The sequence below is a fragment of the Mauremys mutica genome, chromosome 23 (genome assembly GCF_020497125.1).
Source record: "Mauremys mutica isolate MM-2020 ecotype Southern chromosome 23, ASM2049712v1, whole genome shotgun sequence".
Lineage (NCBI taxonomy): Eukaryota > Metazoa > Chordata > Testudines > Geoemydidae > Mauremys > Mauremys mutica.
Window position 1 is genome coordinate 13093563 of NC_059094.1, and position 13523 is coordinate 13107085.

General features: G+C 49.0%; 1 protein-coding gene across 5 annotated transcripts in view; it reads left to right on the top strand.

Annotated features, from left to right (window-relative positions):
- The window catches only part of RUNX3 (RUNX family transcription factor 3), a 147563-nt gene that overhangs the window by 123745 nt on the left and 10295 nt on the right, over positions 1 to 13523 (top strand). For all 5 annotated transcript variants that reach the window (XM_044997435.1, XM_044997433.1, XM_044997436.1 and 2 more), the window contains one exon: positions 1177 to 1341. In XM_044997435.1, coding sequence (XP_044853370.1) covers positions 1177 to 1341 — 165 coding nt within the window. The remainder of the gene's footprint in view (positions 1 to 1176; positions 1342 to 13523) is intronic.

Consider the following 13523-nt stretch of genomic DNA (forward strand, 5'->3'; position numbering starts at 1 on the left):
CATTTTACAGATGAGAAAACTGAGGCCGAGAGCAGCAAAGTGGATTCCCAAGGTCATGCACACAGTGACTGTCAAAGCCAGTTCTCCTGACTCCTACTGCTGTGGCTTAGCCATGCCATCTTTCCTTCCTAGTTCTCTGTGCACTTCTGGAGACTGCAGTGAAATGCCTGTCGTTTGTGCAATGAGCGAACACAATGAAGATAGTTTTAATTCAGCTTGTCCTTTACTTATTCCCCAGGCGTGCCAAGAAATGGTGTTTAAAATCATTTGCATCTGTTTCCATTTCTTTTCCCAAATGAATTAAGAGCTGTGGCAAGGCCTGGCGACTAGGGCAACATGGAGAGTATCAGGACTCAGGAGACCTGGCGTCCTGTCCTGGCCCTGGCAGTGGGGGAGCTGGGTTTTGCAACCAGGAAGGCTGGGGTGGGAGCTGGTTAAGGGAAAATGGGGAGCAGGATCCTGGCAGGTTAGGAGCAGAGGGGGTGAAGGTAGGGCTTTGGGACACAGAAGGGCAGGAGCACTAGGGCAAGGAGCAGATGGGGGCCAGAGAGTGGCACTTACCTGCTTGCTGCCTGGCTGCACAAGGGGGCCCCTTTTCTCGCGCTCGTCCAGCGAGAGGCCTCCTCGGGCTGGGCCAGGCTGTGGGCTCCTGCGGGGCTGGGCTTTCCAGCAGCATGGTCCATGCCGAGGCCTCTGCACGCACCGTCTGCATTCTTCTGCTGACACGTGTTAGCCATTTGTTAACGTGCTTTGATCTGGTCCCATTTCAAAAACTGCATAACTTGCCTATGCCTAGAGCGGCCTCTGTGTATAATATGCTGGAAAAGGCACCACACATACCACTAAAGGGGGCAGTCACCCCCTCCCCAGTCCCCTATTAGCTCCACCACTGACTGCTGGGGTGACCTTGGGCAAGTCACTTCCTCCCCCCTCTGTGCCTCAGTTTCCCCTTTCACTCTTGCCATTTAGATTGGGACAGGGACTGTCTCTTACTATATGTCTGTACAGCGCCTAGCACAACAGGACCTGATCTCAGTTGGGGGCCTCTACATGCTACCGCAATACAAGTAATACGACCAGACTGTAAATTGTTGTACCATTCTCACTTTTTATTGACAAGGGCTCTCTAGCCAAAGGGTGACTGATTAAATCTCGGATTTTCTCACAATGTTGCAGGGCACAGACAAAAGCTAGAAGACCAAGCCAAGCCCTACACAGACCGCTATAGCGAACTGGAACGTCTGCGCCAGTCTATGAGAGTTACCCCAACAACTCCCAATCCCCGAGGATCCCTGACCGCCCCAAGCCACTTTGGGTCACAGACTCAGACTCCAATACAAGGTAACCGGGTTGGGTTCATTAGCACTCACCTGCCTTGACACTCGAGTCCCTGAGATTCTGCCGGGAATCTTCCTTGCGCAGGTCATGAGAGGTGGAATTCTCTCTCTCCCCCCAACCTTGAGCGTGCTGCTGCCAGATGATGTAGTAACCCTGCCCCCCATGTGGGCGGGGCCTAAGGTCCCCATGTGGGAGGGGTTAAACTGCTGTTGGGGAGATGGCAGGATTGAGAGTTCAGAAAGGAGCCAGCAGGGGTCAAAGGAGGTTGAAACAGGAGGGGATCTCTCTCACTGCACCAGCCAAGTCAGAGGGGGAGCGTTCAGATGGGGCGGGGCTCTGCACTCCCTCTAGCTCCCCTTTAAATCCCGGAGCCCCGTGCCCTATCATGACGGGAGGTCACATTAAATGAGAGAGGGTTCCTGTGCTGGGAGCTGTATCCTAGCACTCCCTAGGTTTAATTCAGTGTGTTCGTTAACAATCACAGGAAGAATGCATTTGCCTACTTAGGCAGCAGATCTGCGGGGGGGAGCTCTAGGCATGTACACTTCTACCCCGATATAACGCTGTCCTCGGGAGCCAAAAAATCTTGCTGCGTTATAGGTGAAACTGTGTTATATCGAACTTGCTTTGATCCGCCGGAGTGCGCAGCCCCCCCCTGGCCCCCCCCGGAGCACTGCTTTACCGCGTTATATCCGAATTCGTGTTATATCGGGTCACGTTATATCGGGGTAGAGGTGTACTTTAAACTGAATAACTTTTTTAACATGAATGGACCTGTGTGTTTAGGCTGTTAAGGGTGTATTGTACACTATGTGATAATCAGAACGGTGTCTTGTCTGCTTGCATTGTGCTTATGCCAAGTCTGCAGACGGACTAACCCAACAAAAACAACTCCCCACCCAATGCACACACAGAGTTTTCTGCAACCCTCATTAATGAGCAACACAGACAGACCTCAAGGTGTTGCACATGAATCTGCATCCAAGGTGTTTGCAAGTGAAAATGCACAAATCACTACTTATGCCTATAGATAATTAACCTGGAGATGTCAGTGTGTTTATCCCAGCATGCACAGATTTTGGATTTCATCACTAGATTGGGCTAAGCATTTAAAAACAGACTGTCCTGCATTGCAACTACCCGTCCCCAGAGACTTGCTTGCTTAATGTTCTAATGTGAGAGGTTCTTTTATCCGACCTCTTACTTCTGTGATTTATAATCACATCATTTTCTCCCCGTGGAAATTAAATATAAAGTAATAAAAGGCTTGAATGAAAAACAAAATTACATTTTTAGCTAACATTTTGTGACTTTTTTTTTCAAAATTCAGATTTTTCATCTAAAATTTGAAATTTCAAATGTTCTTTTGGTGGAGTAAATTTTTAAAAAGTGCCTAAGTCCCATTTCCAAAGGTGACTTAAGTGCTTAGACTCTAAAAATTATTCAGGTGCCAAGCTCCCTTAGAAACCAATGGGAGATAGGAGCCTACATATCTTTCAGGATCAGGGTTTTAGGAGCTTACGTCATTGACAGACAATGAGACTTAGGCAGCTAAATCACTTAAGCACTTTTGAAAATTATACCCCAGCTCGAAAGCAGTTAAATAAATAAAACTAAAATTCATTGAAAATTTTATTTAGATTCTTTTCATTGAAATTCTAATTTTTTTTTACAAGCTGTCCTTGGAAATTTAATTAAGATTAGTATCTCCTATTAAAGGGACTCTGCCAGCGTGTTTTAGAACCACTGTTTAAGTTTTGTTTAAAGGGGGCGACGTTTTAGAGACCTCAAAGACATAGTGCTCTTTCATGATTACAAAAGATTCACTGTATTGCATATATATGTATTTAAAAAACTGCCATGTTCCCCTGCTGAAAACCCATAGATAATGGTTTCAGGCAAGTGCCTGAGAATCAGGTAGTGAGACTGACTCAAAATCAAAGTGAAACTGGCCAGGATAATTTCACTGAAATGCAAAAGGTCAAGCAACAGCAGAAATGGTGAAAAGCAATAATCTAAGGTAGCAGGAACTTTAACAAAATACACAGGGGCAAATTCTGTGCCCAGTTCCACGGGTGTCAATTTGGAGTGACTGCCTTAAAGTTAACAGAGTTACTCTGGATTTGCCCAGGGCCGCCCAGAGGATTCCGGGGGCCCGGGGTCTTCGGCGGTGGGGGGCCCCCGCTTCGGCAGTAAGTCGGCGGCGGGGGGTCCTTCCGTTCCGGGACCCGCCGCCAAAGTGCCCCAAAGACCCACAGCGGGGACCCCCCGCCGCCGAATGACCGCCGAAGCGGGACCTGCCGCCGAAGTGCAGCCCCCACCGCGGGTCTTCGGGGCAGTTCGGCAGCGGGTCCCGCAACTGAAGGACCCCCCCGCCGCCGAATGACCGCCGAAGACCTGGCTGCACTCCGGCAGCGGGTCCTGCTTCAGCGGTAATTCGACGGTGGGGGGTCCTTCTGTCCCGGAGAGGAAGGACCCCCCCGCCAGCGAAGACCGGGAGCGAAGAAGCTCCGGGGGCCCGGGCCCTGCGAGAGTTTTCCGGGGCCTCCGGAGCGAGTGAAGGACCCCGCTCCAGGGGCCCCGAAAAACTCTCGTGGGGGCCCCTGCTGGGCCCGGGGCAAATTGCCCCACTTGCCCCCCCTCTGGGCGGCCCTGGATTTGCCCCAGGGTAAGCAGGAGCTAAATCTGTGTTATAATGTTTTAGCTTGAGAGTGTCCTTTCAATTTAACACGAACTACAACCAATAATAATAATAAAAACCCCTCACAGACGCCCGTGGGATTCACAATGATCATCATTTTTGCCCAGACCATTAGAACTCAGGCCTGCCAAGAATAATACAAGAGTTAATAGGCCTGTAATTTTTCTCATGTCTTGGCACGTTCTTAGGTAACACGTATAAGAAGACGATTCGCTCTGAGAGATGACGCAGGGTGGGAGGGGCAAGAGGGAGATGCCAGACTCTATCTATGGTATTTAGACGGCTCCCATTACCGTAGCAGCTCACAATCTTCCAAGTAACCTCACAACACTGCTGTGTGGTAGGGCAGCGCCATTATTCCCATTGGCTAGATGGAAAATAGAGGCACAGGGAGACTAAATGAGTTGCCCAAGGTTATACAGAGAATCAGTGGCAGAGCCAGCACTTGAAGCCAGGTCTTCCCAGTCCTAGGCGAGCACCCTGACCCCTGGGAAATCCTTCTTCTCTGGGATATGGTTTGGCTACCCAGGTGTGTCGCTGCAGATTGTCACTAGGGATTGGGTGGATCTTCTTTTTGGACCATAGATAGTTCATGGGCGCCTATGTGCTATTCTGCAAGTTGTGTGACTGTCACCAACAAAAGAAAATGGGCTGGAAGCAGCATTCGACTGTAACCTAAGTGGGCCTACACCCAATCCCTGGGGGTGGGCTATGCCTGCTTGGCGTTGCACGGGGGGCTTTTGATCTGTGACTATCACTTGCTCTAGTCACGGGAGGATCAGTGTTCTGGGCCTGCCTGTGTTAGCGCCACCCCTTTTCCTCATTCGCCCGGCCTTGCTCAAACCGAGACAGAGCCAGCTCCATCTTCGGCCATGTTGAAAAACCCTCCCACCCAACTGCCGCGTCTCCATGCTGCCTGCCGCAGCCGAGGCATCTGCTCCTGTCTGTAAGTTGCAGAGAAAATGAACATACTGGTCCAGACCCCACTCTCCAGCTGAGGTGGATGGAGTGACTCTGGAGTTAATGCTGGGGTAACTTAGAGCAGAATCTGACCCTCTGCACAAGCCTCTCACTGAGGCAGCCCCTGGCATGTATAAATAGCACCCCCTCTCCCACCCCCGGTAAAACGATCATCCTGAGGTTAAATGGTCTAATCTCAAAATGAAAAACCTCCCAGGAAGAGAAAAACCTGATCATTTCTGGTGGGCTGGTGAGGAAGCACATAAGGAAAGTTTGACTACACCCGAGTTCAGAGCACCTGATTTTCTTCTCACTTACGCCGGTTTCACACCATTAAACGCCATTCGTTTCAGTGGGGTCAGTCCTGGTGTACACCAGCATTAGTGAGAAGAGAATCAGGCCCTTCATATATCTGCATGCAGCTGCAGTTTACTCCTGTTACCATCTCTCGTCAGGCCACGGTCTGCTTTCACTTGGCACCAGTGTAAATGCTACTGGAGACAAAGGGGTTGCTCTGGATTTACACCAGAGTAACTAAGAGCAGAATCTGGCTCTGCAGTGTGTTAAATCAGCAGCTCTGGTCCATAAATCAGCATAGCGCCATTGACTTCAGCAGAGCTGAATTCATTCTACTCAGCTCAGTAGAAAATCTGGCCCGATATTTCTCGAGTGAGCCCTGTGAAATCTGAGGTTTTAAAATCCTGGCTCTCCCATGCGCTGTAAAATGCCAAGCTATCATTAGAATGGTTTGAAAATTTTCCCTTATTATGGGGCATGCACAGACACGGCTCCGTGCTGCTAAATTTCCCATCTATGTTATCTTTGTTTCTTTTTTCTTTTCTATTTGTTTTAGGTCCTTACCTTGCGGGCTTTGTCTCTTAGCTAGGATAGTTGATCAGCCTCCAAAAATGAAACGCTATGTTAAAGGAACATATGTCAGACGCCCTGAGGCTGTTCTGAGGTCACGTTGTTCAGTGAAGGCAGTCTGAATGGTAGCAAATATCTGTGGTACTAGGAAAAAATGTAATTGTCCTAATAGCTGGCTAGCTTTCCTCGGGATTCTTTCTTTCTCTCTGTCCAAAAGAAGGGCCTGGTTCTGCTCTACTGAAGTCAGTGGGAATGTTACCAGTGAGTGAACAGGAGCAGGGCAGAGATACTATACAACCCAGCATTCTAGAGTACTAAGGGCTTGTCTACATGGAGAGTTATTCTGGAGCAGCTATACCTGATTAACTGCGTGTGTGGACGCTCTTAGTCCATAATGTGAGTGCCTTAATCCTTGGGTTAAGATCATTCAGAAGAAGGCACTCTTATTCCTGAACAAGAGCATCTACACCTGGAATTAATCAGGAATTAATCTGCTTCAAATTCATGCTTTACTTTATTCCGGATTAATTTTCATGTGTGGACAAGCCTGAAGTAACACAAAATAGACTCAAAGCCAGTGGATTCAGATGTGAGGATTACGCTGAGGAGACAGGACATCTCAGCACCCGTGCAATCCCTGGCTGCAGGAACAGGTTTTGGGCACCTTGGGGAACCAGATCAGCACAGAATCAGCCCTGGGACTGGGGCACAAACGTCCCCCCACCTCCACCTAGCCACACCTTGGGGGCAGCTGAGAACAGGGCATCTTGTTTTTATAGCAGACCACCCCAAAATGGTGGCTTTTAAAAATAATGATGCGTGCGTGAGCCACGGATTTCACAAATCCAAACTGATGCCTCTTCCAGCCATGGTGTAACACAAGTGGATGGGGTGGCCTGCCTTTCGCCTGGCAGAATTTGTTTTTCCCATGTGGAATTTTCCTACCTTTTTGGACTTGAGACGAGATGCATCCTTACTGCAAACTGCCAATCTGACCCGAACCCAGACCAAACCTCAAGCACCCTTCCCCTCATGCCAAAGACAGTGACAAAGCAAAGTGTGACATGATTTATACACGCACTTGCAACACGTTTCCTCTGGCTGCACTCCGGGCCCCTGGGCTGTAGGGGCTTCATGAATGACTCACTGCCGCATAACTGACATGGTTCTCGCTAGTATCAGTTGTTGCTGGGGGGGGGGGCGGGGGAGGCAGGGAGGTTCCTTTGAAAACAAGAAACGTTGTCACCTTCCTGTTGGGTGTTTCAAAATTGTTTCCCTGGGTTGGCTGGCCGGTTGCTGCAGTGAGCCCAAATGCGGAAGAATCTGATCCGGTTCTCATCCCATGGTTGCTAATGGGAAACTTTCCATTGACTTCAGTGGGCGTGGGCTCCGGCCATATGCCAGTGGTGTTCCACAGAATGCTGGGGCCTGATTTTTACAGGCATCGAGCAGCCCCCAGCTCCAGCTGATGTCAGTGGAAGCCGCTTGGCACCTGTGAGAATCCAGTTCGTGGCACCTAGCACCTGATGTTTAAGGCGGCCTCTAAACCCATCAATCCTTATAAGCAGCCCTGTGAGCTCATTACTATTAATGGCTTGTGCTGGGTGGGAATTCAGGGGAGATAATTAGAGTGGTCCCTTCCAAGCTTGGAATCTATTAAGAGCCTTATTTTATAGCTGGGGAAACTGAGGCACAGAGCAATGTAGCGATTTGCCCAAGGTCACCCAGTAGGTCGGTGATAGAGCCAGGACTAGAACCCAAGTCTCCTGAGTCCCAGGACCGCGTTTAATCCATAAGGCAGTTCTTCCCCACGACCAGGCTACTGCAGGTAACAGTGGGATTTGCTTGGTGATGGTTTATAAGCCAAGAAGTTAGCCTGGTTAGAAATGAATCCTGGGGAAAGGCCCTGTATCCAAATGCAGCTCACGAGACCTAGCAGGGACCCCTGGATTAAGCATCACAACCCCCTGCAACCCCCTTTATCAGGGTGTGCCCACCCCACCTATCCAGTACAATCACAGCAGGGTCCCCTGTTATTTTTCTATGTTGATATTCAATTCAGTGTATTTAATGTGCCCCCCCACACCTCACCCCACCCCATCCACCCCCCCACATTTTCAGGGTGCTGCAGAGTTCTACGGCACGACTGCCTCGTAGAAGCTGCTGGGAGGAAGGAGGATGGTTTGCAGGGGGGCTTAGGGTTTTCGATCCCGTGGGGAGTCCATTTTGGTATCCTGGGGACCATGAGACAAGGGAGGCTTTTGGGACATAGGGGATGGGGGGTTGGGTGGGGAATGGAGGCGACTTTAAATATGGTGCAGGGGAGTTTGAATTCCTCATGCCCCATCCCAAAACCTCTCTGGAGATGCGCTACCTCCCACCCCACCCCAACGCAGGCCAGTGCATCCAACACTAGTTCAGTAGCTGGCCAGCTCTCCTAAAATGGCCAGCCGTGGAATAATTAACAAGGGTGACTTTTAAACAAGCCAAATTAGGGTTCAGCCTCAAGACCCCCGAGCGGATCCTGGGGGTAGTTCACACCTCTCCGAGTTATTGTTTCAAACTGCCCGCAGACTCAGGCAAACAGCGTAGCGGCCAAAGGCTCCAGTCGAGATCGGGGACCCAGTTGTGCGAGGTGCTGTTCAAACACATAAAAGGAGACAGCCCCTGCCCTGAAGAGTTCGCAGTATAGTGTAAAGACAAGGTTCCGTCAGGGAGGGCGAATATCACGCCTGCAGCAGGGCGTGTGATGATACTAGTAGAAGGACATGTGGTGATATAGACTAGTTGCGTGCACAAATAGGATGCATTTTAAAGATCCCAAATAAAAATGAAATATAAGTCACCTCTCTTGTAAATCCCCTGGAAAGGACCAGGGAGACGTGAGTCTTTGCTACATTAGAACAATTGCACTGGTTTAACCAAATTGATCTAGTTAGAATCAGGGCAGCACCTTGTGTAAATGCAGTTCAACTAGTTGAACCCCCAGCTTAAATTGGTCTGGCTTATTTGGGCAATTTGCAAACCTAACTTTGCTGCCATTGAAGCCTAGTGTCCATTGACTTCAGTGGAAAGAGGGTGAGGCCAATGCTGAGCGCTTTGGAGAATCCCGCTCCCGGTGCAGCTGCGTTAGGGGTTCATACCAGGTTGATTTTTGAATCGATTTAGTTAAACCCAGGACAATTTTTCAAGTACAGATTAGGCCACAGAATCATAGAATATCAGGGTTGGAAGGGACCTCAGGAGCTCATCTAGTCCAACCCCTGCTCAAAGCAGGACCAATCCCCAACTAAATCATCCTAGCCAGGGCTTTGTCAAGCCTGACCTTAAAAACCTCTAAGGATGGAGATTCTACCACCTCCCTAGGCAACCAATTCCAGTGCTTCACCACCCTCCTAGTGAAGACTAGAAGACTGCTTTACCATGTGCACTTAAAGAAAATCTTCCTTCCCCCTTTTTTTATGTTTGTAAAGTACTGTATTACTTTTAATCGGTCTCTTGGCATAGCCTGTTAGCACCCCAGTGTTTCGGGCATGGTCTACACTTCAAAATTAGGTTGACCTAGCTACATTGCTCAGGGCTCTGAAAAATGTTGCATCCTGAATGGTGTGATGAGGTCAACCTAACCCTCTCCCCACCCTCAGTGTAGAGGGGCGAGGTCAACTGACGAATTCTTCCACTGACCTAGCTACCGCCTCTCAGAAACATGGATTAAGCACATCAACGGAAAAACCTCCTTCTGGCGATGTAGCAAGTGTCTACATTATGGCCCTGCAGCATCACAACTGCTGGGCCATTGTAATGACTGCAGTGTAGACCCGGCCTCAGAAATGCAACGTGGCTGTTTTGAGGTTAAATTCTAAATTATAGACCTAGCCAGTGCATTTCATTTCTCCTCCCTCGTCCTCCAAGAACCCATCCAGATTGACTTATAGTCTTTTTAAAATAGCTGTTTCTTAATGATTAAAAACATTCTACCGTAGGCAGCTACTAAATTGTATCCAAAGGAAGTTAGGCAAGCATTAGTGGGAAGAAAATACAGTGTGGGCTATAACTTTCGCCTCAAAGGAAGGAACACACCAAGATGGGTTTCCTGGCGTCTTTCTATCTCTGAGTATTCCTATGTCTTTAAACTGCTCTTCTGAGCCAGTGAATTAGATTTGCACATTGGACAATATTCCGTGAAATGAATCGAGTTTAAAATGTTTAAAGATGGAATATAACCTCGTAAAGAAATGCAGCATCACGACGAGCCACAATAATAGCACTTAAGCACTTTATTTCATAAAGAGCATGCGGAGCAATCACTCACCTACCACTGATGTGCAGCCACCGCTGGATTAGAGCATGGCAGCTGTTTCCCAGCAACAGTTTATGAAGGGAAATAAAACACCCTCTTCCTTTGCAGCTGCATAAGATCGAATGTAAGGAGCCCACCTGGAATTTGGTTTCGACACTAGGGTTAACAGCTCTCCTCTTGCGGGTGGGCCGTGGGCTCTTGAGCGGTCAGGATCTTGGTTTTCCTTCAGTCCACACCGACTTAGCTCTTGATGCTCCACTGACATTGTCTAGCACAGACCCCCTGGAAGAAGAGAACTGCACTGATGTCGGTAGGATTCTGCCTTGTTGCACAGGCCTGGGCTACTGTGTTCTGAGGCGTGGAGTAAACGAAGTGCTGCCTACTGAATCGGCGTGGTGTTCCTTAAGGGGTCTCCCCCTCCAAGTATTGACCTGACACACAGCTCATGAGGTAGGCGGGCTGCAGGTTGTCAATCTCACCGAATACCAGCCTATCAGGGCTTTTGCTACTCTTTGCAATACAGGTGCATAGTGAACTGTGAGCTAGAATGCTGCTAGCTTAGGGCCAGATTCACAAAGACACCTGGGCACCTCACTCCCATGGGAGATCCATGGCGGTGAGGCACCTAAATACCTTTGGGAGTGTGAGCGCCACCCAGCAGAGCTGAGGTGTGTCAAGGGCATGAGCTTTAAGGGAACAAAGAAGCTGACTTGGGTGGATTTTGGTGAGTAGATCGGAGGGCTCTGTGTGCGTGTTCATATCGCTCCACCTTTCAAGACATTTATAAAAACAGGTTTCAAGCCGTAAATGTTCTTTCCCCGCTAGAGCAAGTGCCCCTGAGATGCTCAGATAAGCTGGATGGTATTTCAGACACAGCAGAGGAAGTAATCACATGTAGTTCATGAGTTAGTTATATCAGATATAGAACAACCGCTTTGCTGGTTGTTGCAACGGACGCTGTTCACACCTTGGCTTTTCAATGCCCCGAAATAAACTCTCTTCTGTTTTCTTTCCAGAAACATTCACCTTTTTTTTTTCCCTCGCCTTCCTCTTTGTCAACTCTGAGTTGAGAGTAAATGAACTCGCGCACAGATGTGAGAGGTGACAAGTAGCCATGAGAACTGGCTTTTAAGGGAGGGTTTGGAATCCTCTCTAGAAAGCGGGAGGATTTGCTATTCTAGAGAACACACTGTGGACCACCTACTGCCCGTGCTCCCAGGTGGACCAGGCATTAGAAGTACAAAAAGACAGGGAGAGACGCAAGCGAGGAGAAAAGAGAAGCATGTTGGAAGACAATTTAGGTACAAAGACTAGAAGGGAAGGGTGGGGGGGGAAGCAGAGGCACAGAGAGATGTAGAGAAACAGTTTTCTCCCCCACTACTCGCTGTCTTTCACAGACACAATTGTATACAGAAGTGTAAAATATCATTCGTGTTTACATTGTCATCAATCATCATGCCATATGGCAGGAAAGTAGATCCCCCCTTTCCCCCAGGCTGGATTTTTCATGTCAGTTTTGCAAGGTATGTACATACACACATCACACGGCTAGAGTCAAGCTGAACAAAATGTGCAGGCCTATAAACACACACACGTACACACACAGCACTTTGCTGCTGACTTACTTGGGGAAGACATGTTACCTGTCCGTGCCTCAGTTTCTCCATCTATAAAATGAGGCTCATGACACTTTATGGTGGGCAACATTTTCCAAAGCCCCAAAGGGCGGGATTCACAAAAGGATTTAGGCACTTAACACCCACTGGTTCAGTAGGAGTTAGGCACTTAAAGACCCTTGTGAATGCCACTCTACGTGCCTAATTCACTCTTGAATTACCAGTCACTTTATGGCGAAGCTGAGAGTTTTACCCGGTAACTGTGAGAAGCACTTTTGGTGACGGGCCGTGCAAAGCATCGCTGCTTTCCCATTGGCTATTAGCCTTCACCGTAAGCCGGTGTTTCCTAGTGGTCAGCCTACATTTTCCTCTGCCTCACCCCCTTTCATCCTCTGTACTCCTAGAGTATTTATACCCCAGGGACGTCCCATGGCCCCAAAATAATTCCTTCCTCCTTGTAACCTAAACCCGTTCCTGTTCGGCAGGGGGAATGGTGCAGGCCAGGAAAGGCAGTGAGTGTGGGGTGCCCAGCCCTCCTGGGACAGATAGCGTCTCTTCGAGGAGGATGCAGAACTTTCCGCCCCGCATCAGAGACGCGCCTCCCTCCTGCTGCATGACACAAAGCGTCCCCGCGTTTGCTCCTCCGCTGCTGACTCGCTAGGGCTTTGCTGCCATTAATAAGCAGGCATGTGGCACCGCGCTTGGCCTTTCTCTCCTCAGCTCCAGAAAAGGCCGATATTGGCGCCCACGCTGCTGGGACACTCCGTCACTTGGGCTCAGTTGCTTTAGCTGGAAAAGCGCGACACGGCTTTGAAAGCGGGGTTTGTCTGCAGCTTGGCAAAAGCAGGGGGGTGGGGGGGCTTTAAGACGTGCATATTGCACTGGCACAATTAACTAACAGGGAGTGCGCTGGCCTGCTCCTCCACCACGCCATCCCGATGCCAGAACGAGCCCAACTACGAGACAGTGCCATTAGCAATTAGGGCTTTGACCTCTCCGTGGCTCTTAGTTAATACACATTCCACGCTTCCCCAATCTCCCATCCAAAACACTGACATTTCCGCTGGGCGATTGGGTCAGATTTTGGAGTAGTTGGGCACTCGGTTCAATCTTACAATGGTTAAATTCTTACATCTAAATGGGCTTATTCAGTTAGTGCAGCAGCTGGTGTGATTTCGAGAAGAAAATAAACATTTCCTTCAAATATTTTGATTGGCAACTGGACAACTGAAATACTCAAGCTCAAATTGCCAGGGTCTAAAAAGCGAAGGGGGCTGGACGGCTAGAAACCAAGGCAAGCCATCGTAAATTTGCAGATCCAAAGCGTTGCAGATGCGTGTTTTAGATGCAGTGGAGTGTGTGTGTGTGGCAGTGGATTGTGTGTCGGTGTGAGTGTGGGTGAGAGAGAGTTTAAAAAGCAGCTCTGATTTCAAACGGAGTGAAGGGCTGATGAGGAGACTGTAGGTACATGGTACTAACTCTCGCTTTCCTGGCATGCGCCTAGCTGGTTGTGCAAATGGTATGCCCCTTGATCGCTTGTTTAATGTGACAGAAGGTTCCTTTGCTGTTGCAATAGGTGGTTATGGAACACATTAATACAGCTGTTTTATTTGGAACTTGCCGAGGCTGTTATGATTCAGAACGTCAGGGGTGACCCTTCTGATTGCAGCAGGAGGAGACTAGGAACTCAGGCAAGATGAACAGCCTTCCAAATTTCATTAGAGGACAATGATGCCCAGCA